We start from the raw sequence: 13,921 nt of genomic DNA, 5'->3' as shown, positions 1-13,921 counted from the left end.
CATGACAGGGATATCCACATAAGGAATGATGGTGAGCGTTAAACATCTCTCTACTCACAGAACTAAGACTAATAAGGGAGCAAGTAGTCTATGCAGTGGTACAGGATCAATTAGGATAGATATAGTTCAATTAGAAATGGGGGGAGAACATAGGTAAAAAGGGAGAACACAGGTAACAGGGAAAGAGTAGGTAAAAAGAATTTCAACCTTTTTCAGTAGCGATTTTGGTGGTTTTAGTATGAGTGTTATTATCCTTAGACTGCTGTCTATGTTAACCCAGGAAAAGCAAATAAGTATGGACATTCCCCGTGTCCTTGGAAACCAGAGTTCTTGGTATAAAAGAAAGGAGATGCAGATTTAATATAGAAAAGACTGATTTTTTTTTTTTTTTTTTGGACGGAGTATTGCTCTGTCACCAGGCTGGAGTGCAGTGGCACGATCTTGGCTCACTGTAACCTACGCCTCCCAGGTTCAAGCGATTCTCCTGCCTCAGCCTCCCGAGTAGCTGGGACTACAAGCACCTGCCACCACACCTGGATAATTTTTGTATTTTTAGTAGAGATGGGGTTTCACCGTGTTGCCCAGGATGTTCTCAATCTCTTGACCTCATGATTCACCTGCCTCGGTCTCCCAAAGTGCTGGGATTACAGGTATGAGCCACCATGCCCAGACAACTGATTTTTTAAAAATGTATACATGTATAAATGTTTTATTTCCATTGATCAGGCCAGACACAATGACCACTCCTATCTATTTAGGCTCCCCCACTGCCCCTCTCCCTGCTTTCTTTCCATGTCCTGACCAAAAAATCACAGAATGCCTCTGTGACCCAGCTAACTGCAGGTTTTTCCCAGCAGGCTCGAACCCAAGCCAAGGCCTTGAACACACCCAGGCACTGATAAAAGTATTTAGGTTGTTACTCTAAACACAAACTTTGTCCCAGCCCTGAGCCAGATTCCCTAAACCTTCATATAAACTCCAACGCTGAACCCCTCGCTGCAGACATACCTAGGCAGAACATCCCTTTTCTCTTGTTGTCTGCGAGGACTCGTAAAGCCCTCTGAAGGTAAATTCCCCGAATAAATACTTTGGACTGATCACCCTGGCATTTAGCGCTTCTTTCTGAGTCTTAACCCACACCATCTAAGGATGGTTTGAGGCACTTCCTTGTGGCAACTCCCTTGACGCCACTTTTGAGGTGACGCCAGCACAAAACACCCTAACGCTGGATTATAGTCTTAAATGTAATTTCCCACTAAACTAAACCAGGGATTTCTGGAAAAATGGCTGCCTCCAGGTCTGGGCAAGACATGAACAGGATGAACCAGAAACATCTTGTCATCCCAGATAACAAAGAAATTATCAAAAGAACTTTGTGTCAAAAGAATTCAGTTTCATTATTAGCCACTTGAAGAAGTTTTCACTCACCAAAAATATAGCAATAAGCTTTAACAAGCATAAAAATTGCAATAGAGTAAAACCTATCAAACATTTAAATCCTTCTGTTTATAATTATTTTAAGAATGAAAAGTAAAACCTGATTGGCCATCTATAGATTTTATTAGTAGTGGGAAACCAATTTGTTAATTTGAAAATTGGTAAATAAAAGGAGAGTCAAACACTGATCCTGCCTTTCCACTGTGCCACTGAGTAGCCCACTAGTAAATGAAGGGAACTGCCTTTTTGTAGCATTAATAAAGCATATAAATGAAGAAAAAAATGACAGAATATCACCATTCAGCAATCCCCAATAAATTAACAGACTAAGCAATTAGTATCAATGGTTGATAACATCACAAAAAGAAACAGCTGGAAATTACGTGTCTCATGGTGAAAGTCCACAACACCGCGTACAGATTTTCCAAAGGAAAAGATCGAACCAGAGACTGATCCAGGCTCTGCATCCAGATGCCAATTTGCAGGAGGCCCAGAGGGCAGAGGACGTGTTACACCGCACCGTGTGTACGCAGCCAGCACAGTCCAGAGTGTGGGAGACTCTACAGGTCAAATGGCTCGAGCTTTTCAACAGATTAATCATAAGGGGGAAAAAAGATTGATGGGGGAGAAACCAGTGAAGTACAAGAGACGTAAAAGACAACTAAGCTGTGGCGCCCAGGAACACATCGCTGGGGGAATAGACTACGAAGACAAGAAAGAGGTCACAATAAAGTCAGCGTACGGTCACTTTTGAGGGGAGGGAGAGGCTTTGATTGGCCTGACGTACACAGGGACTTCTGCTGGAGCTGGCAAAGTCCTGCTCCTGGACTTGATTACAGGGGTTTTCTTTCAATCATTCACTAAACTGTACATTTTTTGTATCTCCATTTTATTTGACAACAAAAAGGTTTTTAAAAAACAGTGAAAAGGAAACAGTGACTACCTGAGCATTTGTCTTCTGAAGACTGTGGAGACTGCAGTTGGAAGACAGAAAGCTTTGGAGATCATGATTTATAGGAATACGGCTGGACCACAGAAAAGTAAATGATTTGGGGCTGGAAGGAGTAAGGTCTTAGGGGAGTTTCTGGACAGTGTCCTTGGCAATGGGGATTAATGATATACATGTAGAAGGGAGAAGGGCAGATGCGTGGGAGATGCATGATCTCAGAACACAGAGCTCCAGAATCAGTTTAGGCTCCTCCAAGGATCAGGGAAGAGGGTTATTCCCAGAACATTGACCTCATGGATGTCCTTTACCTCGCCCAGGGCCCAGACTACTCATCACTACTTCAGGCTCCGGGAAGAGAAGCTTCAGTGAGGACCTCAGCATGGCTGAGGGAGCAGAACAGCTCTTGAGACCTGGAGGAACAGTGATGAGGGTCTCAGCAGGCAGCCTCACCACTCCCCACAGCCGTTCCAGAGACTCAGGGGACAGTCCCGTCCAGACAGCACCAGCCTTACTCCTCCCTACCCCCATGGCATCTCCTTCTGGCCAAAGAACCGGGAGAATGATCTGCCGCTCAAAGACAAGGAAAAAGAGATATTACCTCATCACCAGACATCTGTGTCCTCACATATCCTGGAAAGAAATCGAGAAAAGAATGGATTGCCCCAATTAGGACCCAATATGATTATCCTGAGGGAAGAACAAATGACAGGCAATGTCAGCACTCTTCCTGCTTATCCTCTGTTTCTAGCTTCCGAAAAAAATTATCCCAGTGATCCCTGAGAGGTACAATCAGCTTTCCTTGCCTCAGATCATTGACGTTAGGGAAGGTGGGAGTGGGGAAGGTCTGGGACAGGCGGCAGGGCACTCCTCACAGGCTCATTACCTTTCTGAGCCCTAAGCTGGATGATGATTCCCATCAGAAGGAAGATTAGCCCAAGTAGGAAGGCTGCAATGCCACTCAGCATCTTTCTCCAAGAATATTCAGACTGAACTCCTATGGAAAACAGGTCTTAAATTAGTAAAAACATCCCAATATTTAAAGCATCTTCTTGAAATCCCAGAATCTGTACTAGACACCAAATCCAATGCTAGCTAGAGAAAAATAAATAAATTTTAAAATGGTTCTTTGAAACCAAAGTTGGCACCCATGGAGTTACCAGCCATCTGTTACTAATTCTTACAGCCCATAAGAATGCCTCTTGAATACTAAGACCAAAGAATTGGAGGACACGAGTTCATAGGGTTGGAAGCACATAATGAGGTGATTAGACCTCCTCGTTTCTTGGAAGATATGAGGATAGATATCTACCATGTTTTCTCCCACCCTAACCCAAGGACTCCGGTTTCTGTGACTGTCTCAGATCAAGGGAAAGAATAATTCATGCTGTGACCAAGATAAATGCAGAAGTGACACAGGCTCTGTATTGAGTCAGTATAGTCCTGAGTCAGGCCCAGAGAGTACTAGAAACTAATTCTCACTCCACTCCACAGAAACGGGGCTCAGTAGGCTGGAGTGATGGACAAGGCAGGTGTAGACATCTCCAAGTTCAGGAGTCATTTCTAGCATCACCACAGTCTGAAAGGTCCAGTCTCCATTCCCGATAAGGCCAGTGGACATGACCCCAGCTCTCTCCTCCTGCCCATTCAGGAACCACCTGATCTTGATGTCCCCTGGATAGAAGCCCGTCACAGAGCAGTGCAGCAGATTATGCTGGTGCAGGAGTGCGGTCCTCTCTGGGTACACTGTCACCTCTGGTTGCACTAGGAAGGGAGAGAAAAATGAGACATCGTGGAAGAAAACCACCAAGCTAGGACAGGAGATTATTTAGGGACCATCACTATGTCAATCTCTTTCCCAGATCACCCAGGCAAACACAAAGTATGGGCAAGTCCCAGTCCCCAGGCTCAGTAACGGGGTATGTCAGTGTCTGCCAGGAGGATTTAGACTTTCTGAGGTACTCCCACGATTACTGCTTCTCTTTGAGAGTACACTAGCCCTCGAAGTCCCTGAGAAACTTGGGGGTCTCAGACAAAGATCACAGTGGCTGACTTGTGAGGATAATGCATCACAGCTGGGGCCAGGACATCTATACAGACAACCATTTATCCTAAAGCAGAAAATTGCTTACAAGGAAGAAGAGCCGTGGCCAGGTTCACATGGGGGACATTCCTGAGCCCCGCCAGACCTCACCTTCCAGCTCACCTTTTCTCCCCACAGTGAAGGGTGCGCCCAGTCTGTAGTTGTGTCTACAGACTCCATCCACGGCCTCTCTGCTCCTCTCCAGGAGATCCAGCCGGCGGTTCCACTGCTCAGCATCTGGCTGCCCCAGCTTCGTCAATGCCACAAACATCCCAACATCACTGTCGAAACGTACGTACTCCTCCAAGTTAAAGATGAATCTGACCACAAACTGCACCTTTTCTGTCCCGTTGGTGAAGTAACAGTCAGCCTTTGCCTGAATCACAAAATCTTCTGGAAAACCAAAACAGGGACCATGAACCAGCCCCCTCCTCTGGGAAAACCCATGCCTGGTAAATTACATCAGACCACATGGATCTAAGAGGAGGCCTTTGACCTCAGAATGCTCAAAAAGCACAGTGTCAAGTGAGAAAAGAAACAGAATGTGATTCAACACACAATGATATTTACTAAATTTTAAAATTACATAAAGGGAAATAATGCTACATATTTCTAAAGGCCGCTCTCCTACTTAGAGACATACCAGACATGTTTAGAATGGATTCTCTAGGGAGGGGAGAGAATGAGAATGGAGGCAAGGGAAGAGAAGAGAGAGTCTTGTACTACTGCCAATAATTACAATGTGCTGTGAACTCACTGGGTAAAATTAAACCAATTCTATGCACTTAACAGCAACAACTGCAATAAAAAGGAAATTCAAATGGGGTTAATAATGTAGGTAAGTCAGGAAGGACTTCCCGAAGAAACTGCATCTAAGTCAAGACTTGAAGGATAATTGCTATTAATGTTGGGTTGTAAATTCACTTTCATTCCTAAGTTCAGAGGCCTCCTCCAACTCTGAACTGAGCCATAAGAATGACCTTCCTGGGTGAACCCCACTTATCCCTCACTCAGTACCTAATGTCAGATGAAGTTACAGCCTGCAGTTTCTCAGCATGTATATTCTTCTCTATTTCCTCTAGTAGTCTAAACCAGAGGGGGAAATATGAATTTTTCATCATCATTTAAAATCTGTGCTGATTTTTTTTTTTCAGTTGTATTGTTTAATGGACATTATAGACTCAGGGCGGTTTCTCTTCTCTAAGAATGATGATCTCCCCCGGCCAGGTTTGTTCCTGTTTTGTATTTAATGAAACTAACATGCAAAATGGATTCTGTTCTTAGCACATTACATCCTGTTTCTGCTCATTAATATGTGCTTTCATAGTCTCACATTGCTTCATGGTTGTATCGTCTGTCACCTGTGCTAGAAAAATAACAGTGACAAGTAACTTGTACCTGGTAGCCTGAGGACAAAGACAATGTATGCTATTCAACTTCTCTTACTTCTCAAAACTGTTTAGTACAATTCTGACCATATAATAGTGGCTTAATAAATGACAGAAGGAGCAACCTTGGTTTCCAGTTTCATTTGTCCACATATACCCCAACTGAGGTTTCTTTCCGTGTCCTGACCGAAAAATCACAGAATGCCTTTGTGACTCAGCCAACTGCAGGTTTTTCCTAGCAGGCTCGAACCCAGGCCAAGGCCTTGAACACGCCCAGTCTCTGACTGAGGTTGATATACACAATAAGGACCCTAAACAAAACACAATGTTTCCCTCTTTCTGCCTCCCTACCCCTCTTTAATAGGTGGCTGTGGTATATGAAGTCCATCCCATGCAAAGAGGGAAGAAGTACTTTTCGGCCAAAGGGCAGAACACTGCTCTTTGAAACCAAAAGCCACTTCCAGTCTGATCTGTGGCCTGGACTTATAAGGAAAGGCATCACTCCCCCATGCCAATTCTTGCATAAGCACTGGAAAAAAATAATTGCTGTGTTCTTACCTGGAGAGTCTGTGCCTTGAGTCATGGAGGAATCCAGTCTGGTCAGATTCACTAGCAGAGCCACCACCCAGGGGACCCACCCAGAACCCATTCTGGAGAAAGCAAAAAAATGAGATAGTAAAATCGTCAGCCTCTTCAGAATGGTTTCAAAAAGTACTCATTAAGAGTATAAACAGGTGTTTTTCTGGCTTCCCCAGGATTGGAAACTCCTCGGATTGACAACCAATCAAGATAGAAGAGTTTTGCATCATCAGGTACTGGGTAGGATACTTTCACAAAGTTGTGTCGTACCACTCAACCATTGTTTGCCTGCAGAATCACTGATAGTAATTTAGGTATATTAAAAATGGGCTGGGAGAAGAAGTAAAAATATATATTCGACACATTATGGGGCCCTAGAAGAACTAAGCAGACTGTTTATTATGTATTCTTCTATTCCCTGGCCTGTTCTGACCAATAGGCCTCCCTCCCTATGGGGTGTTGACATTGCCAACAGGCAGTGTATAAATTAAGAAGGAATTAAGAGTATGTAAATTAACCATTCTGAAGCATATGCCTCAAGAGGATTTAGTAAAGGGATTATCAGAGAAGAAACAGAAGACATAGAGAACATTTGGAGAGTACGGTTTCCTATAAGCCAAAAAGGACCACAAAAAAATAAAATAAATTAAAAAAAAAAAAAAACTACGGAAAGAGAATTCTCAAATAATAAAATTCTGCAAAAAGGCTCACCAGGATACAATATAAGAGAGCATTAATGTGTTTTATGATTAGTAGGGCACCAATAACCTTCAAGAGGACAGCAAAGTGTTAAAGGTAGAAGCCATATTTCAAAAGACTGAATTGGAAACAAGAAAACAAAAGGAGCAGATTAAAAGAGTCTTTCAAGAAGTTTGAAAGTGAAAACAAAGAAAAATGGGATACACTTGAGAAAAAACAACACCAAGAAAAAATACTTTTCTTGGGTTATTTAAATTGACACGTAATAATTGTACATATTTATGGGGTACAGCATGATGTTTCAACACACGTATACATTGTGTAGTGATTAAATCAGGGTAATTGGTATGTGATATATATACATGATGGAATACTCTTCAGCCATAAAAAAAGCATGAAATCCTGTCATTTGCAACAACATGAGTGAACCTGGAGGGCCCTATGTTAAGTGAAATAAACCAAGAACAGAAGGACAATATTACGTGATTTCACTCTTATGTGGAATCTAAAAAAGTTGACCTCATCGAAGTAAAGAGTACATTAGTAGTTACCAGAGGCTGGGGAGTCAGGGGTAGAAATGGGTAGAGGTTGGTAACGAGTACAAAGTTACAGTTAGACAGAAGGAATGAGTTCTGGTGTTCTGGAAAAACAAACTTTTAAGACAGAAGAGATCTTAGCAAGGTTCCAAGTGAAGTGGAAGGCATCTGTAGAAAAGAGGAACTGAAGATAAAAAAGAAAAGAAAGGGACAATTTTCTTCAAAATGCTGTGGTCTGAATATCACTCAAAATTCATGTGTTGCAACTTAATCACCAATGTGATAGTATCAAAAGGTGGTCCATTTAGGAGGTGATTAAGTCATGAATGCAGAGGCCTCCTGAATGGGATTAGAGACTTAAAAAGGGCTAGAGACAGCAGCGATGATGGCTCATGCCCATAATCCCAGCACTTTGGGAGGCTGAGAAGGAAGATTGCTTGAGGCCAGGAGTTAGAGGCCAACCTGGAAAACATAGTGAGACCCCCGTGTCTAAATAAAGTTTAAAAATATTAAAGAAAAAAATATGCTGGTATGCACCTGTGGTCTTAGCTACTTTGGAGGCTGAGGTAGGAGGACTGCTTGGGCCCAAAAGTTCAAAGTTGCAGTGAGCCATGAATGCACCACTGCACTCCAGCATGGGTAACAGAGCAAGGCCCTGTCTTAATCAATCAGTCAATCAATAAAAATAGAAGGGCTGGAGGGAATACCTTGGCACTTTTGCCCTTCTGCCTTCTCGTTTGTGAGGACTGTTACACTGGAATGATTCGACTGAAGTGTTTAGTTAAGTATTCTTTCAGTAAAACCTAGACAGTAAAACACTATCTTTAAGCAAATAAAACCAAAAGTGCAAATTGTAATCCACCATCTATGTTATTATTATTTAAAGGACAATGTTTACTCATCATTTCACATCATCTTTCAGCATGAAATGTGGCCCTGATTTGCCTATACTGTGCACATTAAGAATGAACCCAGGATATCATGGTAACCACAAGTTCACTGCAATTACTTTTTTTTTTTCAAGTCGATGGCCAAGGCATCAAATCTTCCAGAGCTATGACCTTGAACTTCTAACTTCCAGAACTGTGAGAAATAAATTTCTGTTCTTCATAAATTACCCTGTCTCGTGTTTCTTGTTACAGTAACACAAATGGACTAAGATAGCGAGCATAAGGCTTGGGGGAAGAAAGGTACACTTCTTCAGATAAAAGAACAAAGACGGGATGATTAGCAGGGGAGAGAGGGGAATGAGGGAGTTCCATTTAGATGGTTGTGATGGACTCAGCTGAGAACAAGACAAGATCTGTCAAAAAGGAGTTGAAAGAAAATATATTTGATAACTAAGAAGAGCAAGAAGTGGTTTGTAAGTGAGTTTTTAAAGTTAATTAAGCAGGATTCAGAAAAGAGAGGTGAAATGCAATTGTGCAAACTTTTACTATTCTATGACCCTTAGTAAACATGGCCTTGGTTAGAGGCCTGGATCAGACCAATCAGAAAAATAATTTCTTCCCCATGGGAGATTATAACAGGTAAAGAAAAAGAGAGAAGACATGGAAGACATCGCTAATGTTCATCCTCTAATTTCTAGGCCCATGGAAAACAAGAAACTAGACTTCCTACTCTCCTGGAGCTGTGCGACTTGTTCTCACCAATGGAAAGTGAACAAAAGGTTCCTGGTCAAAGAATTTAACTCCCCGCACATGACTCTTCTCCTCTTCCCCTACCAAGTCAACCAAGACAGCCTTGTGTTGAGATGGCACAATCCCAGTAGAAAAGCAGTCTAATTAGCTGAGTCACCAGGAAGAGCAGCTGCCCCAGGGAATCACTCACACCTACAACACACTCTATGAATGAGAAACAACTGTTCTTTAATGAAAGCCCTGGGAGGTTGTTGGTTACCACAGCCTGGCCTGTCTTGACTTAACCGCTACAGGACAGGAGCTAGGAGGCTGACACCTCTCTCTCCACATCTCTCATGTAAATGTGATGATTCATGAAGTGGAAGACTGGCCACAGGCTTACTGGTAGACCCCAAGTACAAGGCATTTGACCCTGGTTGTGAGTACTTCTCCAGGTGCATGGCTGTGGAGCTCACACTGGTGAGGGCTTGTGTGGAGCTGAGGATAAGGAGGCATCAGAGGGTGGTGAAGCCACTGGCTCTAACTTCTTCCCTTTTTCCTGCCCACACCTACCTTAGTCTTTCCCAAATGTTTTATTGCATTTGGAAATGGAGACAGACACCCAACTTAGGCTAAGTGAATGAGGACATGGCGTGGAGATGATCAGATGCAGTAACAGCATGAGCGGGTGGAAGAGGCATGTGTCCCCTTCTTTGTAGACAGCACCATGGCTGGGCTTCTGCAGCTTCCCTCAGAGCTGAAGGAAGGGCCATGTGGAGAGGAGAGGAAGGGCCTAGACAATATGGATCAAATGGGGGCCTGTATTTAGATGTAGAGGAGATGGGGGTTGATAGATGGCAAGGGGTGGGGAGAACATGGAGGATATGGCGCTGGACCAGAAAGTTAGGAGGGCTGCTCTTTCTTCTGTGTAAATGTGTCTAAGTCTCACAAACTCTAAAATCTGATCTGCCTACATAATAATAATAACTAACATTTGTCAATTGCTTATTATGAGTTTATTTTCTAAGTACTATATGAATGTGTGCTTGTGTGTGTGTGAGAGAAAGAGAGAGAAAGAAAGAGAGAGAATTATCACAAAACTCTTTGCAATAGATACTATCATGATCTCCCTTTTACAGATGAAGTAAGTATGGAATGAACCACAGGTCACATAACTAGTAAGTCCCTAGGCTGTACTTTTTCCATCACACTGTATTTCTTGGGAACCCAGGGAAACTTTATTCCTACACCTTTAGCATTCCGGTCATGATAAGGCACACAAAAAGGCAAAATAACCAAGGAATTTCATCATAGCTATTTGGTGTCAGGACAGATCTCTGTCAGGAAGTCATATCCTACCTAACAAAGGGAAATCAGTGGTCTCACATCACAAGCAAGGAATGGCATAGAGCCTGGTGATGGGAACTAAGAAGAGAAAACAATAAGCTTCAGTTAGCAAGCTACAGATCTCCTTCGTCAATGGCCTCCGGTACATCTTAAATAAACTGAAGCATCATATTCACCCCATTAGAAATGTTTTTGGGTCATTTTCTGTGCTTAGTGTCAGTGTCTACAATAGAAGGGCCTGGGCTTATCAGAGACACTGTTCAGTTCCGGGGAGACAAGAGGAAAAAGATGTGGCTTGCTTCCTTTCTCCCATATTTATGTTTTTTGTCTTCTACCTGAATGAACCTGAAAAATAGGGCAGGGTGTTTTGATCTTTTTCTTCCTGTCTGACTTCAGCCAGCAGCCCTCCCTAAATAGCTACAGGCTCCCCTGTGATTTTTCACTCAAGTTCATATTTTGCTTCTCTCTTTTCTTTCCTTCCTCTTTCTCTGAGAAGTGAGAGAATTTGGGTGTATGTATGGTTGTTTTTTTAGGGTGGTATTTATTCTCCCTACTGCCTGACCCAAATATCCCTTCAACTGCTGTTTTGGTGACTTTAACATGGAAGCAAAATGTACATCTCAATTCATTTTCTTCCTTCTACTTCCTCCTAACATGCCAACATAATCCACTCTGCCCTGGGGGAATTATGGAAAATATTCTGAGCTGCTAGATAGAAAATTAAATCGTATTTTTAGAGAACACTATTGTTGAGCTACAGTTTAATTGAAGGAATTGTACTAGGCTAAGAATTTTGCCAGCTCAAAATACTGGTTTAATTCTTTCTCAGTGGTGACTGACATCTCAAACTAGCAAGAGGTGTAACATGAGGGGAAGGGGCTGGGAAAGAAGGAAAGGATGTGAGAAACAAAATAAATAGCTAGAATTTGGGGTGTCCAAAGCAAATTCATGATCCCACCTAGTGAGAATCCATTTGGAAACTGAGGAACCAAAGACTTTGGGCTCCAATCTGCAGTCACTTCTTTGATATACCTTTGGGATGGGTGGACTCACCCAAAGTATTGTTTTATATGTACTATTTGCCTCAATTTCTCTATGATGGTTTTGTCCATCACCTCATCCTGAAAAAAATAAATGTTGGTGATGCTTTGTTCCACATATTCATTCATTTGAACTCATTATTCCTAGTAAATATCCATTGAAATTCAAAATATCATGAACTTCCAAAAGGTTTTCTAGAAAGAAAAAAAAAAAACCTTGATCTTGATGGGTGTTTTTTAATCTGTGCTAGAATCTGTTTGCAATGTTTTATTTAGGATTTTTGTGTCAATACAATAAGTAAATTCATCTACAATTTTTATTTTTGAGCATCGTCTTAGTTTAACATCAATATTATACTTGCTTCATTAAAAATTTTTCTTCAATGCCATTGAGCCATTTAATTTTTATTTGTTTGTTTGTTTGTTTTTTTGTTTTAGAGACAGGGCCTCACTCTGTTGCCCTGGCTGGAGTGCAGTGGCACAATCATAGCTCACTGCAGCCTTGAACTCCTGGGCCCAAGCAATCCTCCCGCCTCAGCCAAGTAGTGGGAACCACAGGCACGAGCCACCACACCTGCCTAATTTTTGTATTTTTTGTAGAGACAGGTTTTCGCTGTTGCCCACATTGGTCTCAAACTCCTGAGTTCAAGCGATCCAACTGCTTTGGCCTCCCAAAGTGTTGGGATTATAGGTGTGAGCCACTGCACCCGGCCTCTATTTTCAATTGTAAAAGTTCAATATAGATATAGCATATCTATTTTTTTTATTGATAGTAATATCTTCTATCTTCTGTGTTCATACTTTTTTTTTTTTTTTTTTTTGAAACTGAGTCTCACTCTATTGCCCAGGCTGGAGTGTGGTGGCACGATCTTGGCTCACTGCAACCTTTGCCTCCTGGGTTCAAGCGATTCTCCTGCCTCAGCCTCCCGAGTAGCTGGGATGACAGGCACCCACCACCACACCTGGCTAATTTTTGTATTTTTGGTAGAGACAGGGTTTCACCATGTTGGCCAGGCTGGTCTCGAACTCCTGACCTCAGGTGATCCGCCCACCTTGGCCTACCAAAATGCTGAGATTACAGGCATGAACCACCACACCCGGCCTATTTTTTTGTCCATTTAACTGGTCTAGTCCAGGGAAAGGGAATTAAAGTGTTCTATTGATAGTATATTTCTGAATATTTTCCTTGTATCTACCTTAACTTCTGCTTTATAAGAGCTACCTATTTGGTATTTAGAACCTAAATATACGTCTCATGTATTCATATGAATTTTATACTTTACATTATCAAGTGCCCTTCCTGTCACACTCAATTTTTTTGGTTGTTTTTTGTTTTTTATTTTTTTGTGTGTGTACGTGTGTGAGGAGTGTCTGAATTTCATCTTGTTTGGTAAGACGAATATGACCTCTGCTTCGTTTTTGTTTGCATTCTCTTGTTATGCCTTTGCCCTTCATCTTATTTGTTGAAAGTAATGAATACATCTTTCTGAGTGGCTTTATGTTAGGTGTCTTTGCATATTGCAAATAATATAGTTTTTATCTTAATCTAATTTAAAAATATTTTCATTTATAAAGTTCAGTTAAGAAGCCTGTTTATAATTATTCATATGACAAATAGATTCAATCTAATTTGGAGATATTAACTTCAGTTAAATATAATGTTTACATGAGTATTTATTTTTGAAAACCTTTCACTATGTCTTTATTGTGCATTTTTTAAATTTTAGATTTTCAGATATTAAAGAAGATGTATATTTCAAGGTTACTTTGATAAGTTTATTTGTATATAATACACTTAGTTCTCTCTTTCTTTAGACAATTCCTGTTAGTCTTCTATAATGAACAATCATAAAACTAGCTCATATCCTCTCCCTTCCTCTTTCTTTGTGTGTGTGCGTGTGTGTCTACCTGTGTACTCTTAAATATGTAAATATGTGCACTTGATTTATTAGTTTTAAAGAATATATTTTGACTTCTAGATGTTACAGACAAGAACATCAACAAGTTTATTTGATATTCTTATTCCTTTTTCCACTTACTCTATAATCATTGAGAAATGTGTTTCAATTTGTCAATTAATTTCTTCTTATAATTCTCCTATATTTCTTACATGTTTTGTAGTTTTATTGCTAGGTGCAGACTAATTCAGTTTTAGTATAATGTTCTGGTGACTTCATTATCATTATGTAATGGCTGTCTTTGTTTTTACTAATGCCTTTGGTTTTAGACTATACATTTAGATATGTC

At 41.3% G+C, this 13,921-nt stretch overlaps 1 protein-coding gene across 1 annotated transcript; it reads right to left on the bottom strand.

The window, feature by feature from the left end:
- Positions 1 to 987: 987 nt before the first annotated feature.
- On the bottom strand, positions 988 to 6,574 carry LOC105474417 (HLA class II histocompatibility antigen, DO beta chain). Its single transcript, XM_011729029.2, has 6 exons — positions 6,413 to 6,574; positions 4,590 to 4,859; positions 3,866 to 4,147; positions 3,270 to 3,380; positions 2,985 to 3,016; positions 988 to 2,796 (listed from the first exon to the last, which is right to left on the bottom strand). Exons 1-6 carry the CDS (start codon positions 6,501 to 6,503, stop codon positions 2,761 to 2,763), a joined length of 822 nt encoding a protein of 273 aa, XP_011727331.2. The 5' UTR covers positions 6,504 to 6,574; the 3' UTR covers positions 988 to 2,760.
- Between the last annotated feature and the right edge of the window lie 7,347 nt (positions 6,575 to 13,921).

Source organism: Macaca nemestrina, chromosome 5 (assembly GCF_043159975.1).
Source record: "Macaca nemestrina isolate mMacNem1 chromosome 5, mMacNem.hap1, whole genome shotgun sequence".
Taxonomy (NCBI): domain Eukaryota; kingdom Metazoa; phylum Chordata; class Mammalia; order Primates; family Cercopithecidae; genus Macaca; species Macaca nemestrina.
Note: the sequence above shows the minus strand (reverse complement) of the source record. Positions and strands in the feature narration are given on the sequence as shown.